The sequence below is a fragment of the Desmodus rotundus genome, chromosome 13 (genome assembly GCF_022682495.2).
Source record: "Desmodus rotundus isolate HL8 chromosome 13, HLdesRot8A.1, whole genome shotgun sequence".
Classification (NCBI taxonomy): Eukaryota; Metazoa; Chordata; class Mammalia; order Chiroptera; family Phyllostomidae; genus Desmodus; species Desmodus rotundus.
The window spans coordinates 8,432,188-8,447,565 of NC_071399.1; the positions used below are offsets into that span (position 1 = coordinate 8,432,188).

Here is a 15,378-nt window from a genome sequence, read left to right on the forward strand (position 1 = left end):
CTGGAGAATGATCTCCATTTTATTCAATCCATCCCCTGGGGCCTGGCTCAGACCCCGAAGCCTCCAGCAGCTGGGAGGCCCTGAGTGTGGTGACGGACCCCAGACTCTTGGGTTGGACTCACTTGGGTTAAAACTCCAGCTCCATGAAGCAGTGCAAACTCAGGAAAATCACTCAGCCTCTCTGTGCCTCCATCCCCTCCTCTGCAGAAGGGAGACAATCTGCTCATCACAGGGGCACCGAATGAGATAATAATTCGAGCCTGGCACTTGGTAGAGGCTCCCAAATGTCAGCTACCATGCCTCTGTTTTACTCGCCTCTATCCTCATTGATCTTGACCTTGTGGCATTTTTGAAACACATATATGCATTGATAATATACAACCCAGTATTGACTCACTATCATGTTCCTGATTTTTACTTCCTTCCTGTACTTCCTTTACTTTACTTCCTTAGTAACCTCCACACAGGCGGGCTGAGTGAGAACGGCTCCCTGAGTACGCAGGAGGCACTCACTGGGGGAACGCCAGGGAGCACGGAGGCAGCATCTCCACACCTGCAGCATGGCCAATGGGCCGCGGGCCTCCCTGTCTGAGGGAAGCAGTTTGCTGAGAGGACATATGGCGTGGAGACAAGCTGCCCGTGTGACCCCAGAACAATGCTGACCGTTGGTCTGCATGCTCGGAACACCCTTTGCTTATTAAAACCTCAGTCCAACTTGAACTGAATGAGGACTGGGAAGAGCTTGCTTCCACAGCCAATTTCATCCCTAGTCACAACGCACAAGCCATTTTTCCTCAGTGGAAGAGACCTACCTAGCGTATCCAGCAGCAGATTCGCACAGGACACATGAACTCTGAGCTTAGCTGTTTTCACATACAACAAAAGTAATGTACTACTAGCTCAGGAAGGATAAGGCCCTGTAATCACACAATTCCAGACTCCCCAGAGAGTGAACTTTGGAAACATCCCACAGAAGCAGCAAGAGAACACTATGGCATTGGTGCTCAAAAGCCACAAAATCTGGGAGGCCCTTGTCCACACTCACTGTAGGACAGATGCCTGCAGATTTCAGTTCAAAAGATGAAACTGCCTGCCTCTTGCTGAAGGAACAATGTCCCTTTAAGAGGCCAGTTTCCAGCCAGTTTAAGAGGCCAGCAAACTGGCCATGTCTTCATCTTCACAGATGTCACAGTGTGCACTGGGCCGAGATGGAACTTGACCCGCACGGCTGCGCCTGAGAGGGGCCTGTCACTTGCTTTCCTGGGCTGCTATGGCCAAGGCTCCCCCAGGGCTGTGCCTTCCACAACTTGTTCATCTGAGTGGCCATGTGGAAGACACTGCCATTGCTGATGTGACCGAAGTGTCCTTTACTTAGGAGGACACCACGGGTCATCTAGTCTAAGATGCACCTGTCCACATCCCTGAAACAGAATGTGCTTTATAAGCAATTCTGTGTCATGGTTTCGTTGGAAGCAGTTTTTCTTGTTTCAAGAGAGACACAAGATAATGTTGAAAGGCGAGCATCTGTTACTCCATTATTACTTCTCCATTAACTACCTCCTAATGTGAACCCCCACTCCTGCCCCACACGCTATGTTTACTTATGCACCCACTCGGTCAACAACACTCAGGCGTGCATTCAGTGACCACGTGCGCAGTGGCCATCTGTTCTGCACCAGGCGCTGAGTGAGATGCTCTGAGAGCAGCAGGAAATAGGACCTAGTCACATTGAAGATTACAGAAAACTCTTCAAAGTCACACACTGGTGGGGAAGTTAGGCTTTTCTGACTGAACAACACTAATCAAAACTCCAAACTCTGGAAGACTTGATACAACAAATAACTACGTGTTTTGAATTGCAAGGAAAAATAAAATTTTTTAAAGTGAGGTAGGGGTGACCTGTACATTACAAAGACACGTCCCCCATCACCAGTGTGCACCTGACATGCATCCCAATTAAAATAAACAGACGGCACAAAAATCCTAACGCTGATGAGACAACTGGGAATCTGAACACTGGGTATTCGATGACACTGGGGAAGTAAAGACTGTCTATCTTTGAAAGACAGATACTGAAATATTTATGGAAGAAATGATAGGATGTCTGGAATTTGTTTCAAAATGTTGAGCTAAACCACACGACATTGTTTATGCAGGTCAAAAATGATTAACGTTGAAAATGGGATGATGGTCTATGGAATAAATTTTACTCATATGTCTCCTTCCTGAGTGTACAAAACTTTTCTACAATAAAAAGTTACAACAAAATTGGGCCTTCCTATGTTGCTATATTTAAAATAAGTCAAAAACTAAAAATACTGAAAGTGAAACTGGAGGTATGGCTGTTAAAATACCCTGCCTAAAATATTTTTTTCCATTCTAGAGATAAATATGTCTGAAACATTAACTATTTGTCTAAGTTTCCCCTCAAACCCCACCTTCACAAGTCTAATTTTGTACCTGCAGTAAGTTTTTAAACATTTTTTCCTCTGGCACTGACACACTGGCTTATGTTTTAAAACTCTGTGCTGTCTGGACAGTTTGGATTTATTCCTCGACAGTTGACTCTAGATTATAAATCAGGATCCTTGGCCTCTCCTTTAAGTTCAGTTCTAAATAAAGGTCTGACCTTGGTCACGTGACCCACAGACTTTGGGTCCACATCACTCAACTCTCTCGAGCCTCAGTTTCTCCATCCGACAACACAGCACATCGAATCTGACAGTCTAGGGGTCTGGGACCGCAGCGTCTGCTCTCCGCCTAGCAGCCGAAGCCCTCCCTCCGTTCTGCATGGGATGTCTGACTGTCCTCTGGCTAGTTAGCGAGGGCTACCCCACCTGCACATGAAGATGCTCACTCTGCAGGGGATCTCAGACCTCACAGCCTCCTGAAAAGCTCACACACAACTACTCCCCTATGGAAAACCTGGGGGAAAGCTGGTCTCACAGTGGAGCAGGAAAAGACTCCTTAGAGCCCCACACTAACGCAGTGTTTGATCTCAACTAGGTCCCCAATCTAATGGCCTGTCGTGGACTGTATCTATAACATATAGGTAACCCATTCTAATACAACTAGATAATGTTTCATGTAGTACTTTAAAATATACTTAATAGCCTGAAAATGTTACTTCCTATTATCAAATAGTAGCTGGCTGCTGGAGCTGAGGTGGTACAAAGTGACGAGCTGGCGATAATGTGGGGACCAGGGGGGAGACTTGAGACTGTCCAGCTCCGTGTGAATTTGGGACTCATTCATAAATTTCTCAGTGAAACCGGATGAAGCAGGGGTATGTGTACATGAGTCTGCAAGTGGGGACATGCCAACGAGGAGACGTGTAAAGCACACAAAACACAATAGCAACAGAAGAAAGATTAAGTATTTCCCAGGGGTCACATTACTTGTCTTTCGGAAACAGAATATGAATTACTAACATGGTCCCAAGTCTGGCCTTCTCCCTGAACAACCAAAGATTACCTTGATGTGCTTGACTCTGTCTTCCTTTTCTGTCTTTGGTTTCTTTCCTGTGGCAACAGAAAACAGTTTCGGATTAGTCCATGAAGAACATACAGAGAAGCAAGTCCCCCCAGGCTGAAGGCTTTCTAAAACTCTCCGTGAACCTGGACATGCTTGAATCTGTCCACGGCCAAAATTCCGAATGTGTTACTGCCTTTGGTGACCTAAGAGTCATTGTCCCCAGCCAGGGAAGGGCAGAATTATCATCCACGGGGTGAACTACAGATGTAGAAATAAATCCCAAGGGTCCTACAATATATATTAAGTGCTCACTGGGTTAGTGGGCGTATCTCTTTCTCTACCTTTTTTAGAAGGCCGCTCAGATAAGGGCAACATCCGGTAGACTCTGAAGGCGTTGTTCCCTTTCTTTATACTTTTATCCTTGACTTCTTCGATGTCAGGCAAGGAGTTCATGGCACATCGGAAATTCGCCTTCCATGTTTTGGGATCGGGTTTATCTACTCCTGGTTGATGCTTTCCTAACAAAATAGCCAAAAGAACTAAGGTTAGGGAAAAGAGGGGGAAAACGAGATACGGAGTAAACACTTCTGGAAACACAGGCTTGCTTGCTGGCCAAGCAGCACAGAGAACCCTCTCAGTCCCGAGCCTCCAGCAACCTACGCCCTGGTGTGCCGGGGACTGAGTGGGTTTTGGGGATGCGGGAATTTTGCTTTAAGATCTGGACAGTTGTGGGCAAACGGGTACAAGCTGGTCACCCTGACTTTACCAAACAGCTTGAGAAAAAAATTAATAATGGGAGAAGAATGGGGAATCAGTGTTAAGTACCATAGAAGGCTGGCAGACTGGGAGGCCAATAAGCACAGGTCACTGGGTGTCTCTTTTTCATGTGACTCTCAAATATTAAGTAAAAAGTCCACTCCTGCAAATAGCTCCCTACTTACATGTTGTTGTCAATAAATAAATTCTTGGCCACCTTTTGGGGAGGCAAATTCCACCCAAGTTTACAGCTGCAGAACAAAGAAGTTCCTGGTTACCCTGGTACACACCTGGGGCACTTAGAATTCTACATCACAGGAAGTGTAAGGGCTGTGTTTCGGTGGGGTGGGTGGAACATCACTTCTGAGTGAGGAAGTCTGACCCCTGCGTCCTGGATGTGCTGGGAGCAGCTTACAGGGTTTCAGAGCTGCCTTCGCGAGGCCGTGATGCAGGAGATGCGGTGTGTGTGGCACAAACAAAAACACACGCCGTATTGTACAGCTGAAATTTGCCGACAGAGGAGAACTTGAATGTTCTCAGTAAAAACCAAGTAATGAACAGGAAAACGTGCGAGGCGGTAGGCGGGCTCGTCAGCTCTCGGGCTGCATCTTTTCATGAGGGTCACTTAGATCAAATCATTGCTTGCAATATCTCACATTCTATTTACCAATTATACCACAACTGTTTTTTTAATTTTTAAAATATTTAATTAATTAATTAATTTATCTATCTATTGATCTATCTTTAGAGAGAAGGGAGGGAGGGAGAGAGAGAGGGAGACAAACATCGATGTGAGAGAGAAAAACTGATCAACTGCTTCTCGGAGGCGCCCTGATGAGACCAAGCCCACAACCCAGGCATGTGCACTGACTGGGAATCGAACCAGCAACCTTCCACATTGTGGAACAACACCCCACCCACTGAGCCAGAAGGCATGAAGACAACAACCAAAAAGCAATAGTGCCGCCTCTCTAAACGATGCAGGGGTGTTAGTACCTGTATGGATGGCCCAGTTTCTGAAGAGCGGTGCATCTTTCTCCACATCCCACCCGTGTCTAGCTGCATGCATCCAGGGGATCTGAAAAATCTTCTTTTCCTGGACAAAAAAAAAAAAACCCAGTAAGTGAGAACTGCAGCCATGGCTTTCAGGCCACCATTGTGGAGGGTTCTGAAGTTCTAGCTAGTAGGGTTCCCCACTAAGTATCACTGGGCTTGTTGAGTCTCCACGGTAAAATATACTATAAACCAACCCACTTCCCCACTAGACCCCAAATCTTGACTGTTGACAAGGCTGAGATTCAGAGTCATGCAGAGGCCGGCAGAACAGGAATGCAGTCCAAGGTCACGGGGGACAATTCAGGGCATGCTGTTGTGTTCCGTCATCTGTGCCATTTTTCTTGAAAGAAGCACAGACAACTGGCCTCTGACTGAAATGTCTCATGCTTATTCTTACCATTTATTGCCATCATTTGGTAAAGAGGAACTCCAGCTGCCTCAGTAAATCAAAAAGTAGGCAACTCTCCAAAATACCCATTTGTCCTGCGAAAGGGAAGTTGGGGCTAGGAAGCCACGGTCACAGAGACCAAAATGTCCTGGGGCGTGGGTAGCCCCCAGAAGCAGGAGATTCTGCCTCATGTTCTAGCCTCTGTGTGTCCCCCGCCCTGCGTGCAGTAGCAAGCGGTACAAAGACGGATCGATCACGCAGCAGTGACACTCTGTCTTTAGAGCAAAGTCCCTCCATAAAATTCATCTCATATCAGGCCTTTCCATCTCTCTCACAGCCCGAGAGGTAACTCAAAATTGCTTCGGTCAACCCTGGCAGACACGTGACTAAGAAACTAGTGCTTCGGACATGAAGTCACACTCGTGGTAAAACCACACATGCATAGCCTGGTTCACCCAGCAGCACCGGCAGGCACCAAGGGCCCAGCACCTTCCGTGTGACTACACGTGCCTCACGGTCTGTTCTGGGTTTTGTAACGACCGCATGAGCTACGTGCACGTTATCATTTCCACTTCGCAGCTGAAGACGCTGAGGCACAGGATCGAGTTACTTAGCTAAGGCACACGGGACAAAAAAGTGTCTGGATCCTAGCAAGGTCAGGTGAGCCCACCTTCATTCAGTCATCACAGCACACCTTGTCTCCCTGTGTTTAGATTGGCAAGATTTCCAGTTTTTGGACAGATCTGTTGACTTGGGTTCTATGGTGATGAACGCCCAGGAAAATGTATTTTTTTTAAGCTCTCCAGCTCGTTCTGATCATTCCCAGGCCTGGGGATGCCTGCACAACACACTGGGGAGGGGAGAAACTGTCAGTCGGGACTTTCTGCCAGGGTGGTCTCACAGTGCAAGGCAGAGGGGGTCCCCGTCAAACTCAAAGGACTCGGGGCCTCTGCACAGAACTCACTACAAAGCCTGCACTAAGAGTATTGCAGGACACTTGAGAGTTCCCCAAAAAACGTTCGAAGGGAAAATGCTGCTGTGTCTAAAGCCCCGTAAATGAAGAACTGAAAGCAACAGGCTTTCCATAAACCCGCCCTGTTCCCTCGGCTTCGCCCACCGACACAGCAGCGTTTCAGGTCAGCCATTTTCGAAAGAGCAGCCCTCAGAAAGGGGCTGAGTGAGGCCTAATTTTTAATGCAGATGAAAATCGGAGAGGAAATCACCTATTGCACTTTCTGACGTTCACGTGAAAAGTGAAGAACAGTGAAAACGAACTCATTTCTGTGAAAGAGCTTTCCCCTGGAGAGCGCAACCCGCATCTAAAGGTCTGTGCTTCCAGGCCCAGACCCTGGAGGAACTGGCCGCGGCGCTTTCCTCCAGGTCAAAGGAGCCTGGGTGGCGCGGTCGGAAATCCGTGGGATGCAGAGCTGGCTCCGACCAGTGGATCTTCCCAGCACGTGCGCGCAGGCAGGCTGACGCACACCCCACCTGATCCGGGGCCACAGAGAGAGCGCCAATGTCACTTGACTACGAACGTGCTGACTGAACGTGGCAATTATCCACCACGGATCCTCCTGAAATGGGCAAAGGTCCTGAGAAGACTGAATACACGGCCAGCGGGCACGTAAAGAGATGCTCACCACCAGTGTCACTAGGGAAATGCGGAGCAAAATAGTAATGAGATGCCACGTCACACCCACTGGAATGGCTAGAACCAAAAAATAATAATAATAGTAAGTGTTGGTGATGGCATGGAAGAACTGGAACCCCCACACAGTGCTCGTGGGAATGGAAAATAGGGCAGCTGCTGGGGAACACAATTTAGCTGTTTCTCAAAAAGTTAAACACAGAGTTACCACACAACTCAATAATTTCATTCCCGGATATGTGCCCGAAGAATTATGAACAGGCGTTCAAACGGATACCTGTACATGAAAGTTCATAGCAACACTAATGGATAAACAAAATGTTACACATGCATAAAGTGAAACAGTATTCAGTACTGATACATACATGCCATAACGTGGATATACCTTATAAATGCTATGCTGAGTGAAAGAAGCCAGACAGAAAATGCCACATCACATGATTCCAACAGGTGCAGTACCCAGTCTAGGCAAAGCCACGGACACAGAAAGCAGGCTCGTGGCTGCCATGAACCAGAGGAAGGAAGCGAAGGGAAAGCACTTGATGAGGAAAGCGTTTCCTCTTTGGTGACAAAGGAGTTTGGAGTTATTCAGTGGTGATGGTTACATCACGTTGTGAATGTCCTGAGTGCCACTGAATTGTGCACATCAACATGGCCAACTGAACAAAAAACTGCATGAACTGTTAACTAGTTTTTCATGTAGAAAAACAAAGAAACCACTAATGATTGTATCCCACGCACATATATTTTTTGAAAAGACCACGTTGAAAGGTAAAGGTGAAATTCATCTCACTACCAAAAGAGGTTCTGACCAGTAAACATTCTGGTCGCAGGTCACTGTGTTCCATGGGACGGTGACGGCGTTGCTCTGCGTCTGTGTAGACTGTGACATCAGCATGTGCCCTCAGAAGCCCTGAGTGCCCGGCCTGCAGGTGTGGGGGCTGCACACACTGCGTAGGGAAGGACTCACGTGCCAGAGTCCACTCAGGTTGCCATCCAAGGGCAGGAGAGGTAAGCAGTACCTGAGCTAAGAGGAACACTGAAGATTATCTTGAGCAATGCAGAACAAACAGACCTTGGCCCCAAGTGGAAACCAGTTCTCTTATCTCCCTCTGCCTTCTCCCCAATACTTACAGGACGCTCCAATTTCATTCGCTATTTTTGTTTGAACTCCTTACCCTGTTCCAAGGTGGCCTGATATTTACCCAAGCATGAGCCTGCTTTCAGGGAAGAGAAGGGGAAGGTCTGGACCTGGCTGCTGACTTTCTGTGCTTGGCGAGTGGCCTGGCCGGGTCCAGGCAGACCACCGTCCGGAACGAAAGAGAAACACTGAAAACCAGCATGGAGCCTGACCGGGGCCATGAGAGAAACAACGACCCGGACGTGGCTGCCTCCCTCCCTCCCCTAGAAGTGGCTCAGGCAAATCACGAGCCAGCATCTGGGCAAATCCAGAACTGAGCTGGTCCCTTCAACAAATCAATGGCAAGAAGGCCAAAAAGGGCGGGGGGTGGGGGGGGTGGGCAGTCCACAGTGTGGAGAGACTCTGAGTCACTACCACCAAACACAATTTTCTTGGACCTTCTTCAAATTCTCATTGAAGAGATGAATTGTAAAAAGATAGTTTGGGAATACTCAAGGCATTTCGAATATGAAAGGGGTAGTGATGACACTGAGAACTTATGATTGATTTTTCTAATTGACACAGTATTATGAATACTTGAGAAAACATCAAGTCTCATAGATGCACAAGGTCAGGGAGTTGCTGGAGCACCGAAACACCACACACACACAGATAAAACAAAATGCTGATAATGGCTAACTCTGGATGAGAATTTGCTATACTGTGCTTTCTAGTCACGAGGCTGTTCAAACAAACGATGCATATTTGCAAATACAGTAAAAAGTAGGTGGCCCCAGCCAAGGCCCCATTCATGAGCTAGTTACCACGCAGCTTTGACTAACTTTCTCACGCTCCTTCTAAGGAATCCAGAGGACCCATTTCATCACCACCTTGCTCCCAATTTATTCAAAATAAGAGAAAGGAGGAAGCAAATATATTCCAATCCAATACCATTTTTACATTAAAAATAAGTGAAAAAAATAAGGTGATTGAAGGAAAAGGGACAACCAAAAAAATAAGATTGGAGAGATATCTGAAACGATCCAATAAAGACAGAAGTGATAGTAGTTTTTAAAAATCAAGTTGCAACAACCCGTATGCTGGGTAGAAGCGGCCACAGTCCAGCTCTGAGCTCTTAGCACACGATGCAGAGAGAAGGCCTGACCGGCACCCGTGATTCATCCTGTCCTTCAGATTAAAAGTGAGGGAGGTAGAAGAGGAAACGACTTTTGCTCAGAACTGCTGCATTCCTGGTAGTGGGGAAGAAAACTCGCTTGGGCCCTTTGAAGGAAGGCATGATCTGTCACATTTAGCTGCTTTTCTACATTGTAGCTACATAATTTCAGGTGTTCTTTATTTTTAGGGGTACTGTCTTCCTTATTCACCCCTACCAGGTAGGATCAATTAAATTGAGAGTTTGAGCTGGATAAAGTAAGGAGTGTTTATGTTTATATGGGGGGATGGGGAGGAATGATACAATGCTGCTTTTTTAGAACAGGTAGGCACACAAACAAGGTTTCAAAATAAAGATAAAGAGAAGACATTTTAAAATCACTATGCTGTACACCTGAAACTAAAATAATATTGAAATTCAGCTGTAATTCAAAAAGAAAAAGAAAAATGAAAAAACATTTTAAGAGAAAACTTTTTAAAAGACAAAACCAAAGTTTTCTTCAAAAAAATGCATATTGGAAAACCATTCATATGCTCCACTCCCCACTCCCTAGGGTCCCCACGTCCTCTAATCCCACAAAGCCAGGAGGAGCAAGCAAGGAATTTAGAGAAAAGGGAGAGGGTAAGAAAAATACAGCAAGAATCTTCCCATAAACAGTCATCCAAAATACCACCGGTGAGCTGAAACCGTGAGTCAGTGGGAGGCTATGGTCTGATATGACGATAAAAATCTTTATTATAATTACCTTCTTACAATCACTTTGGCTTGGTTGACTTTTGGGGGATGAGGGGGAATTAACAAGTGGAAGATTCTGAACACATAACAACTGTATTTTCAGATCCACATGCACATGCTTTATAAGGAACACACACAGAGACAGACACACACACACACACACACCCATCGTACTCACCTTGTTCAGCCACTTCAACCCTGGTATCGTGTTGGAGTTTATCTGTTCCTCCAGCCATGGGCGCATGCGCATCCTTTCCACCGGCATGGTGCCCCTCTGCAGAGAGAAAGTCACATCAGGCACGTCTGTCGCTGACTGTCCTGTCCACACTGTTCTACACTCTGGCCCGACCTTCTTCTACCAACCCCTTCCTCATCACCCTTCCTTATGTGTCTGTGGGGGCTGGGGCGGGGGCATAGGAGGGGCTCTGCCCCGGGGGCACCCACCTGCCCAGCTTGAGCAGTCAAGCAGTCGGGCTCCGGGCTCCGTGGGGCAGCACTGCGGCAGCCCAAGCCTCTCAGCAGGGTCCCAGGGACGGCGGCGGGACTCGCGGGGACTTAGCTACCCAGAGGGCTCAGCCACCTCCCGGTGGCCTTGCCTAAAGTTAGGTCTTACCCCTCCCAACCAGGCTGTGTTCACAGCAAACACCTCCAATGCCCCAGGCGCTTAGAGCGCCAGCGCTCTGCCACGCAGTGGGTGGGACCCTCCAGGGACCAGGGTGGACAGTGCAAACCATTGTGGGAGAGATGCACTGTAACCAGTTCATTCCTTGGGGTGTCTGGGTTACAGAAATGCGTCGAACCCCCAATATTGCCACTTTAAAGCTCTAAAGAAATCAGTTCGCTTGGGTGCAAGGTCCCGCACCAAATCGCATTCCCTCCTGGGTATTCCATCTACTCTCGGGGCTCACCAGAATCTTGCTAGGCTTCAACCTCGCTCTCACGCAAACGCGTCCGCTCATTCACTGCCACCCTCCCTGACTCTGACCCCAGAGCGTCCTCCCTTTTCCTTCAACTTACTTTCCCTCTGAAAATTGTTTCATGGGCTAAACACCTTTTCTCTACCAGCTCACATAATGCTTGCCCCCCCTTCCACATATATTCTAGAACAGTGTTTCCCGCCCATCAAAATATATCTAGAGTAGAATCACTAACAAAGTACTGTCCATGCTCATCTTCATCCTACTTACACACAAATTTCAAAAGCCAATTTGGGTTCAAAAGCCAAGACAATGCCAATTCAAGCCTCCATCCTATGACTCTGTGGACAGCATGGCACAATCCTTTCTACCCTTAGCTGTCTCTTCTTTCTTTTACTCATTTCCTCTCAAAAAAAAAAAAAAAAAAAAAAAAAAAAAAAAGCTCTGAAAATGCTATTCAGATGAATGCTATTCGGGCTAAGAGTTTCACTAACTCCCTCTTGCAGCTCGCAAAGGACTTCCTCCGTCCTCCGTGCCCTGCCCCCAGCCCAGGTCTGAATGAAAGCATCACTGTGTGAACCTCGCGGGGCCGGGCTCTTCGCCTGTCGGGCCTAATAAAATTCCAGAACTAAATTCTAGAGCCCGCCTTTCCCTCGTCCGTCTCTCCCAGTTCTGATGCGCTCACTGCTGCAGATGCCTTCTGCTCCTTGCTCATACCAAGCTTTCTGCCCCTCTTTCCCCGGCTTTGCCAATTCCTACCCATCCTCCAAGGCCCAGCTGCTACCCTCCTCCTCCACACGACTTGCCAGACCATGCCAGCCTGAAGGAATCCCTCCTCCTCCAGCTCCCACGAGACTCATCAAGCTTACACACTTGCTCACTTGAAAATCAAACATGGCTTCAGGGAAGCTATTGTAAGTTGTCTTTGTTCTTACCGTAATGATAAACTTTCAGCTGTGTGCACTCTCCCTTCTTAACCAAAGGGAAGCTCTTTGAGAACAGGAACTCCACCTCTTGTGGGTCTTTTTAGGATCCTACAGGGCCCAAACGCTACCTTCCACCCAGGAGACGTTCAATACCAGAACCAGGCCAGTTCTGAAGACCAGCCAAGGTGGGCTACCAGTGCAGGTGGGCTCCATCCACCCCTTTGCGGATGAGTGAAAGGAACTTCAAGGGCAGTCCAAAAGGACATGGAATGGCCACCGGGAGCCCCACATACAGCTGCTCTCGGTGGTTCCCAAGTAGTTCCCCTCATTCCTTCATCCACCTACTCAAGCCATTTACTAGGAAATACACTCCAGGAGCAGGAAAAGGTAAGACATTCCCTGCCATCTGGAAGTCCTGGCCTAATGGAAGACAGACCATTACCGTCCCACACAAAGAGCCCTGTTCACAGAATGACAAGGGGTGACAGCTGAGCTCTGGGAGCGCTGGGAAAGCTGGCCACAGATTCCCCTGGGTGACTGACCACCAGAAGAGCTCTGCCCAACAGGGTGATGACTGCCAGCCCTGTCTCAACATCTCCAGACCCAGAGAGGGGAAAGATAGGTCCAGAGCAGTGAAGAAGGTGGAGGGAGGAGCAGGAGGAGTGGCTACGGTAGTCACGAGCTCTTCTGAGGGGACAGCAGGACAAGCAGAACTGCTAGGGACCACTACTGTCCTGGTCTCCCTACACTTAGCAACACGGACAGCGACAGGGACACGGAAACGGCCCTGCTCCCAATGTGTCGTTACAATCATATGATATTTCCTCCCATATTTTTTCCACAAATGACCCACTTAGGAAAAAAGGGTCACCTGAAATACTTCAAAGTCTTTTGTCTTTAAAACAAAAGCTTACATGGGGAGTTGCAGTCAACTTCATTATTTGCAGATTCCATATTCCCAAAGTCACCTGCTCACTAAAATTTACTTGTAATGCCCCAATCAATACTTGGGGTGCTTTCATGTCATTCACGAGCAGACGTGCACAGAGAGGTGAAAATCTGGGTCATCCAACACACACGTTCCCAGCTGAGGACCAACAAATGACATTCTGCCTTATGTCAGCTCACAGTATAAACAAGTGTCCTTTCCACTGTCTAGTTCATGCAACATTTCTCTCATTTTTCTGCTCTGTGTTGTGACTTTACTGTTTAAGATGACCAGCAAGAATGGTCAGTGTGAAGCGCGGACCAGTGTCCCTAAGCACAAGAAGGCTGTCAGGCGCCTTACGGAGAACACACGTGTACTGCAGGCATGAGTTACAGCGTTGTTGGCTGTGAGTTCAATGTTACTGAATCAACCATTATTCAATAAGCAGATTTTTACGGAAAGCAAATAAAACAAGACTACTGGTTGGTGGATGACAATGCTGTGAACACAGGCTCCCAGGAACCTAATGTCCTTGTAAGAAGAGGAAAATTTGGACAGAGACACACACAGAAAGTGCCAGGTGAAGACACAAACAAAGAGGGACGATGGCCATGTGAGGACAGGGGCAGACACTGGAGTGATGCTGAAGAGGCAAGGAAGGGTCTTCTCCTAGAGGCTTGAGAGAGAGGACAGCCCTACCAACACTTTGACTTTGGACTCTGGCCTCCAGAACTGCGAAGAGAACTGATTTCTGTTGTTATGGCAGCCCGTGGAAACTAACACAGACGGCACTCAGCGTCCCAAGGCTGTGAGAAGGAGGGGAAGACACGGCTCAGGCTCCGGGGCAGAAGGAACCGCTGCTAGAAGGCTTTAGGAACAGGGAGCCAGAGCTAGGCAGGCCCTGCAGGGCCTGGAGTACCACGCCTAGGATATTGCCTGTCATCCGAGGCTGAAGAGGAAACTGGAACTTAGGTGAATGAAAGAGAGGATGGATTTTATTAACAGTGAAGGTTTAAGCGCTGGTTACAAAATCCAGACCAGTGCTTTACCAACTTTAATGTGCGGACAAATCTCAATTCTGCAAGTCTGGGTCAGCCTTGTGATTAACACGCTCCTGGGTCCTTGGTGCACACTGAGGAGCAAGGCTGTGGGCTAACTTGTATTTTTACGAGTTGCCTGGCTCTTCTGTGTACAGTCTGGTCCCCCTGGCAGACAGGCCGCCTAGTGTCAGCGTCAGACGTGGCTGCATCGTCTACATGCTGGCCCAACCCCTGTGTGCGTACTGCGCTTTCTAACCAGGATGCAGCTCGGCCAGGCCCGAAAATGTGTCGCTTACCAACCAGAAGACTATGGAAATCACACGTGCAAAATTCCTTCTCGGTCTTTAGGCAGGACTGCCATTAATTATAAGCAGATTTTTAGGAACAGCAAGTACAGCAAGCATCGCATCAGAAAAGGGAAACTCTGGTGAAAAGGCGTCACTTATTAATAGCATAAACAATACAATATAATTAAAAAAGAAAACTATAAGTGATGAATTTAAAAAGTTGAATAAATTATCGAAATATGTGAAAAAAAAAAAGGCTTCACTTATTTCAGATTCTTTTTTTTTTTTTTTTTAAATAGCCAGGACACCCCTGCTGACACACAAGGAAAAGCCAGCCCTGTTACATGAACGCACTTCCTCTTTTTCAGGAAGTATAGCAGGTCCCACCTCCCACACTGAGCAGGGAATGAACAGCCGGTGGCCTCGGAATGTGACACACAGGACAAAGGGTGCAGTTTGACACAGGTGCTCGTGGGGAGCAGAATTTGAGTATGCACTTGTAGTTCTGTGAAAGAAAGCAAAGGTAGACTTCTACATGGAGCCTAGTGCCAGAAACTCATCATTTAGCTTGGCACTGAAAATATGTTTCCAGAGATTAGAAGGCTGGGAGGACAGTCACAGAGGGCCAAGGGACTGAGTATTGAGTAAAGAGGCTTCCTCGGCGTGTGTCTTCCAGCTTCCGTCAATGGCATTCAAAATGATCGATTGGTCTTTCTAGAAGGCAAGTTTCTCAGAGGCACCAATGCCCGAGCCACATGAAACTTGAACAAAGCTGAAGAAGGCATGGAACCGGGTAGAAAAGACACAGAGAATCGAAATACACGAGAAACCAGGGCATGTGCGTTCCAGTCTGACTTGGCCATTACTATGGTGTGTCCTTGGCCGGTCACTAAATCTTTCTAGTCCACAGTCTGATCAGCTGGAAAAGT

At 47.6% G+C, this 15,378-nt stretch overlaps 1 protein-coding gene across 5 annotated transcripts in view; it reads right to left on the reverse strand.

Annotated features, from left to right (window-relative positions):
* IRF2 (interferon regulatory factor 2) overlaps nucleotides 1–15,378 on the reverse strand; it is a 72,964-nt gene that overhangs the window by 24,473 nt on the left and 33,113 nt on the right. For 3 of the 5 annotated variants that reach the window (XM_024562843.4, XM_053916397.1, XM_045197087.3), the window contains exons 2-5: nucleotides 10,530–10,625; nucleotides 5,227–5,326; nucleotides 3,816–3,992; nucleotides 3,475–3,521 (exon numbers count right to left, since the gene is read on the reverse strand). In XM_024562843.4, the coding sequence (XP_024418611.1) occupies nucleotides 3,475–3,521; nucleotides 3,816–3,992; nucleotides 5,227–5,326; nucleotides 10,530–10,616 (411 nt within the window). In that variant the 5' untranslated portion in view covers nucleotides 10,617–10,625. Of the gene's footprint in view, nucleotides 1–3,474; nucleotides 3,522–3,815; nucleotides 3,993–5,226; nucleotides 5,327–7,314; nucleotides 7,383–10,529; nucleotides 10,626–15,378 lie in introns of all 5 variants that reach the window. The other 2 variants (XM_045197085.2, XM_045197086.3) reach the window with 1 other exon arrangement.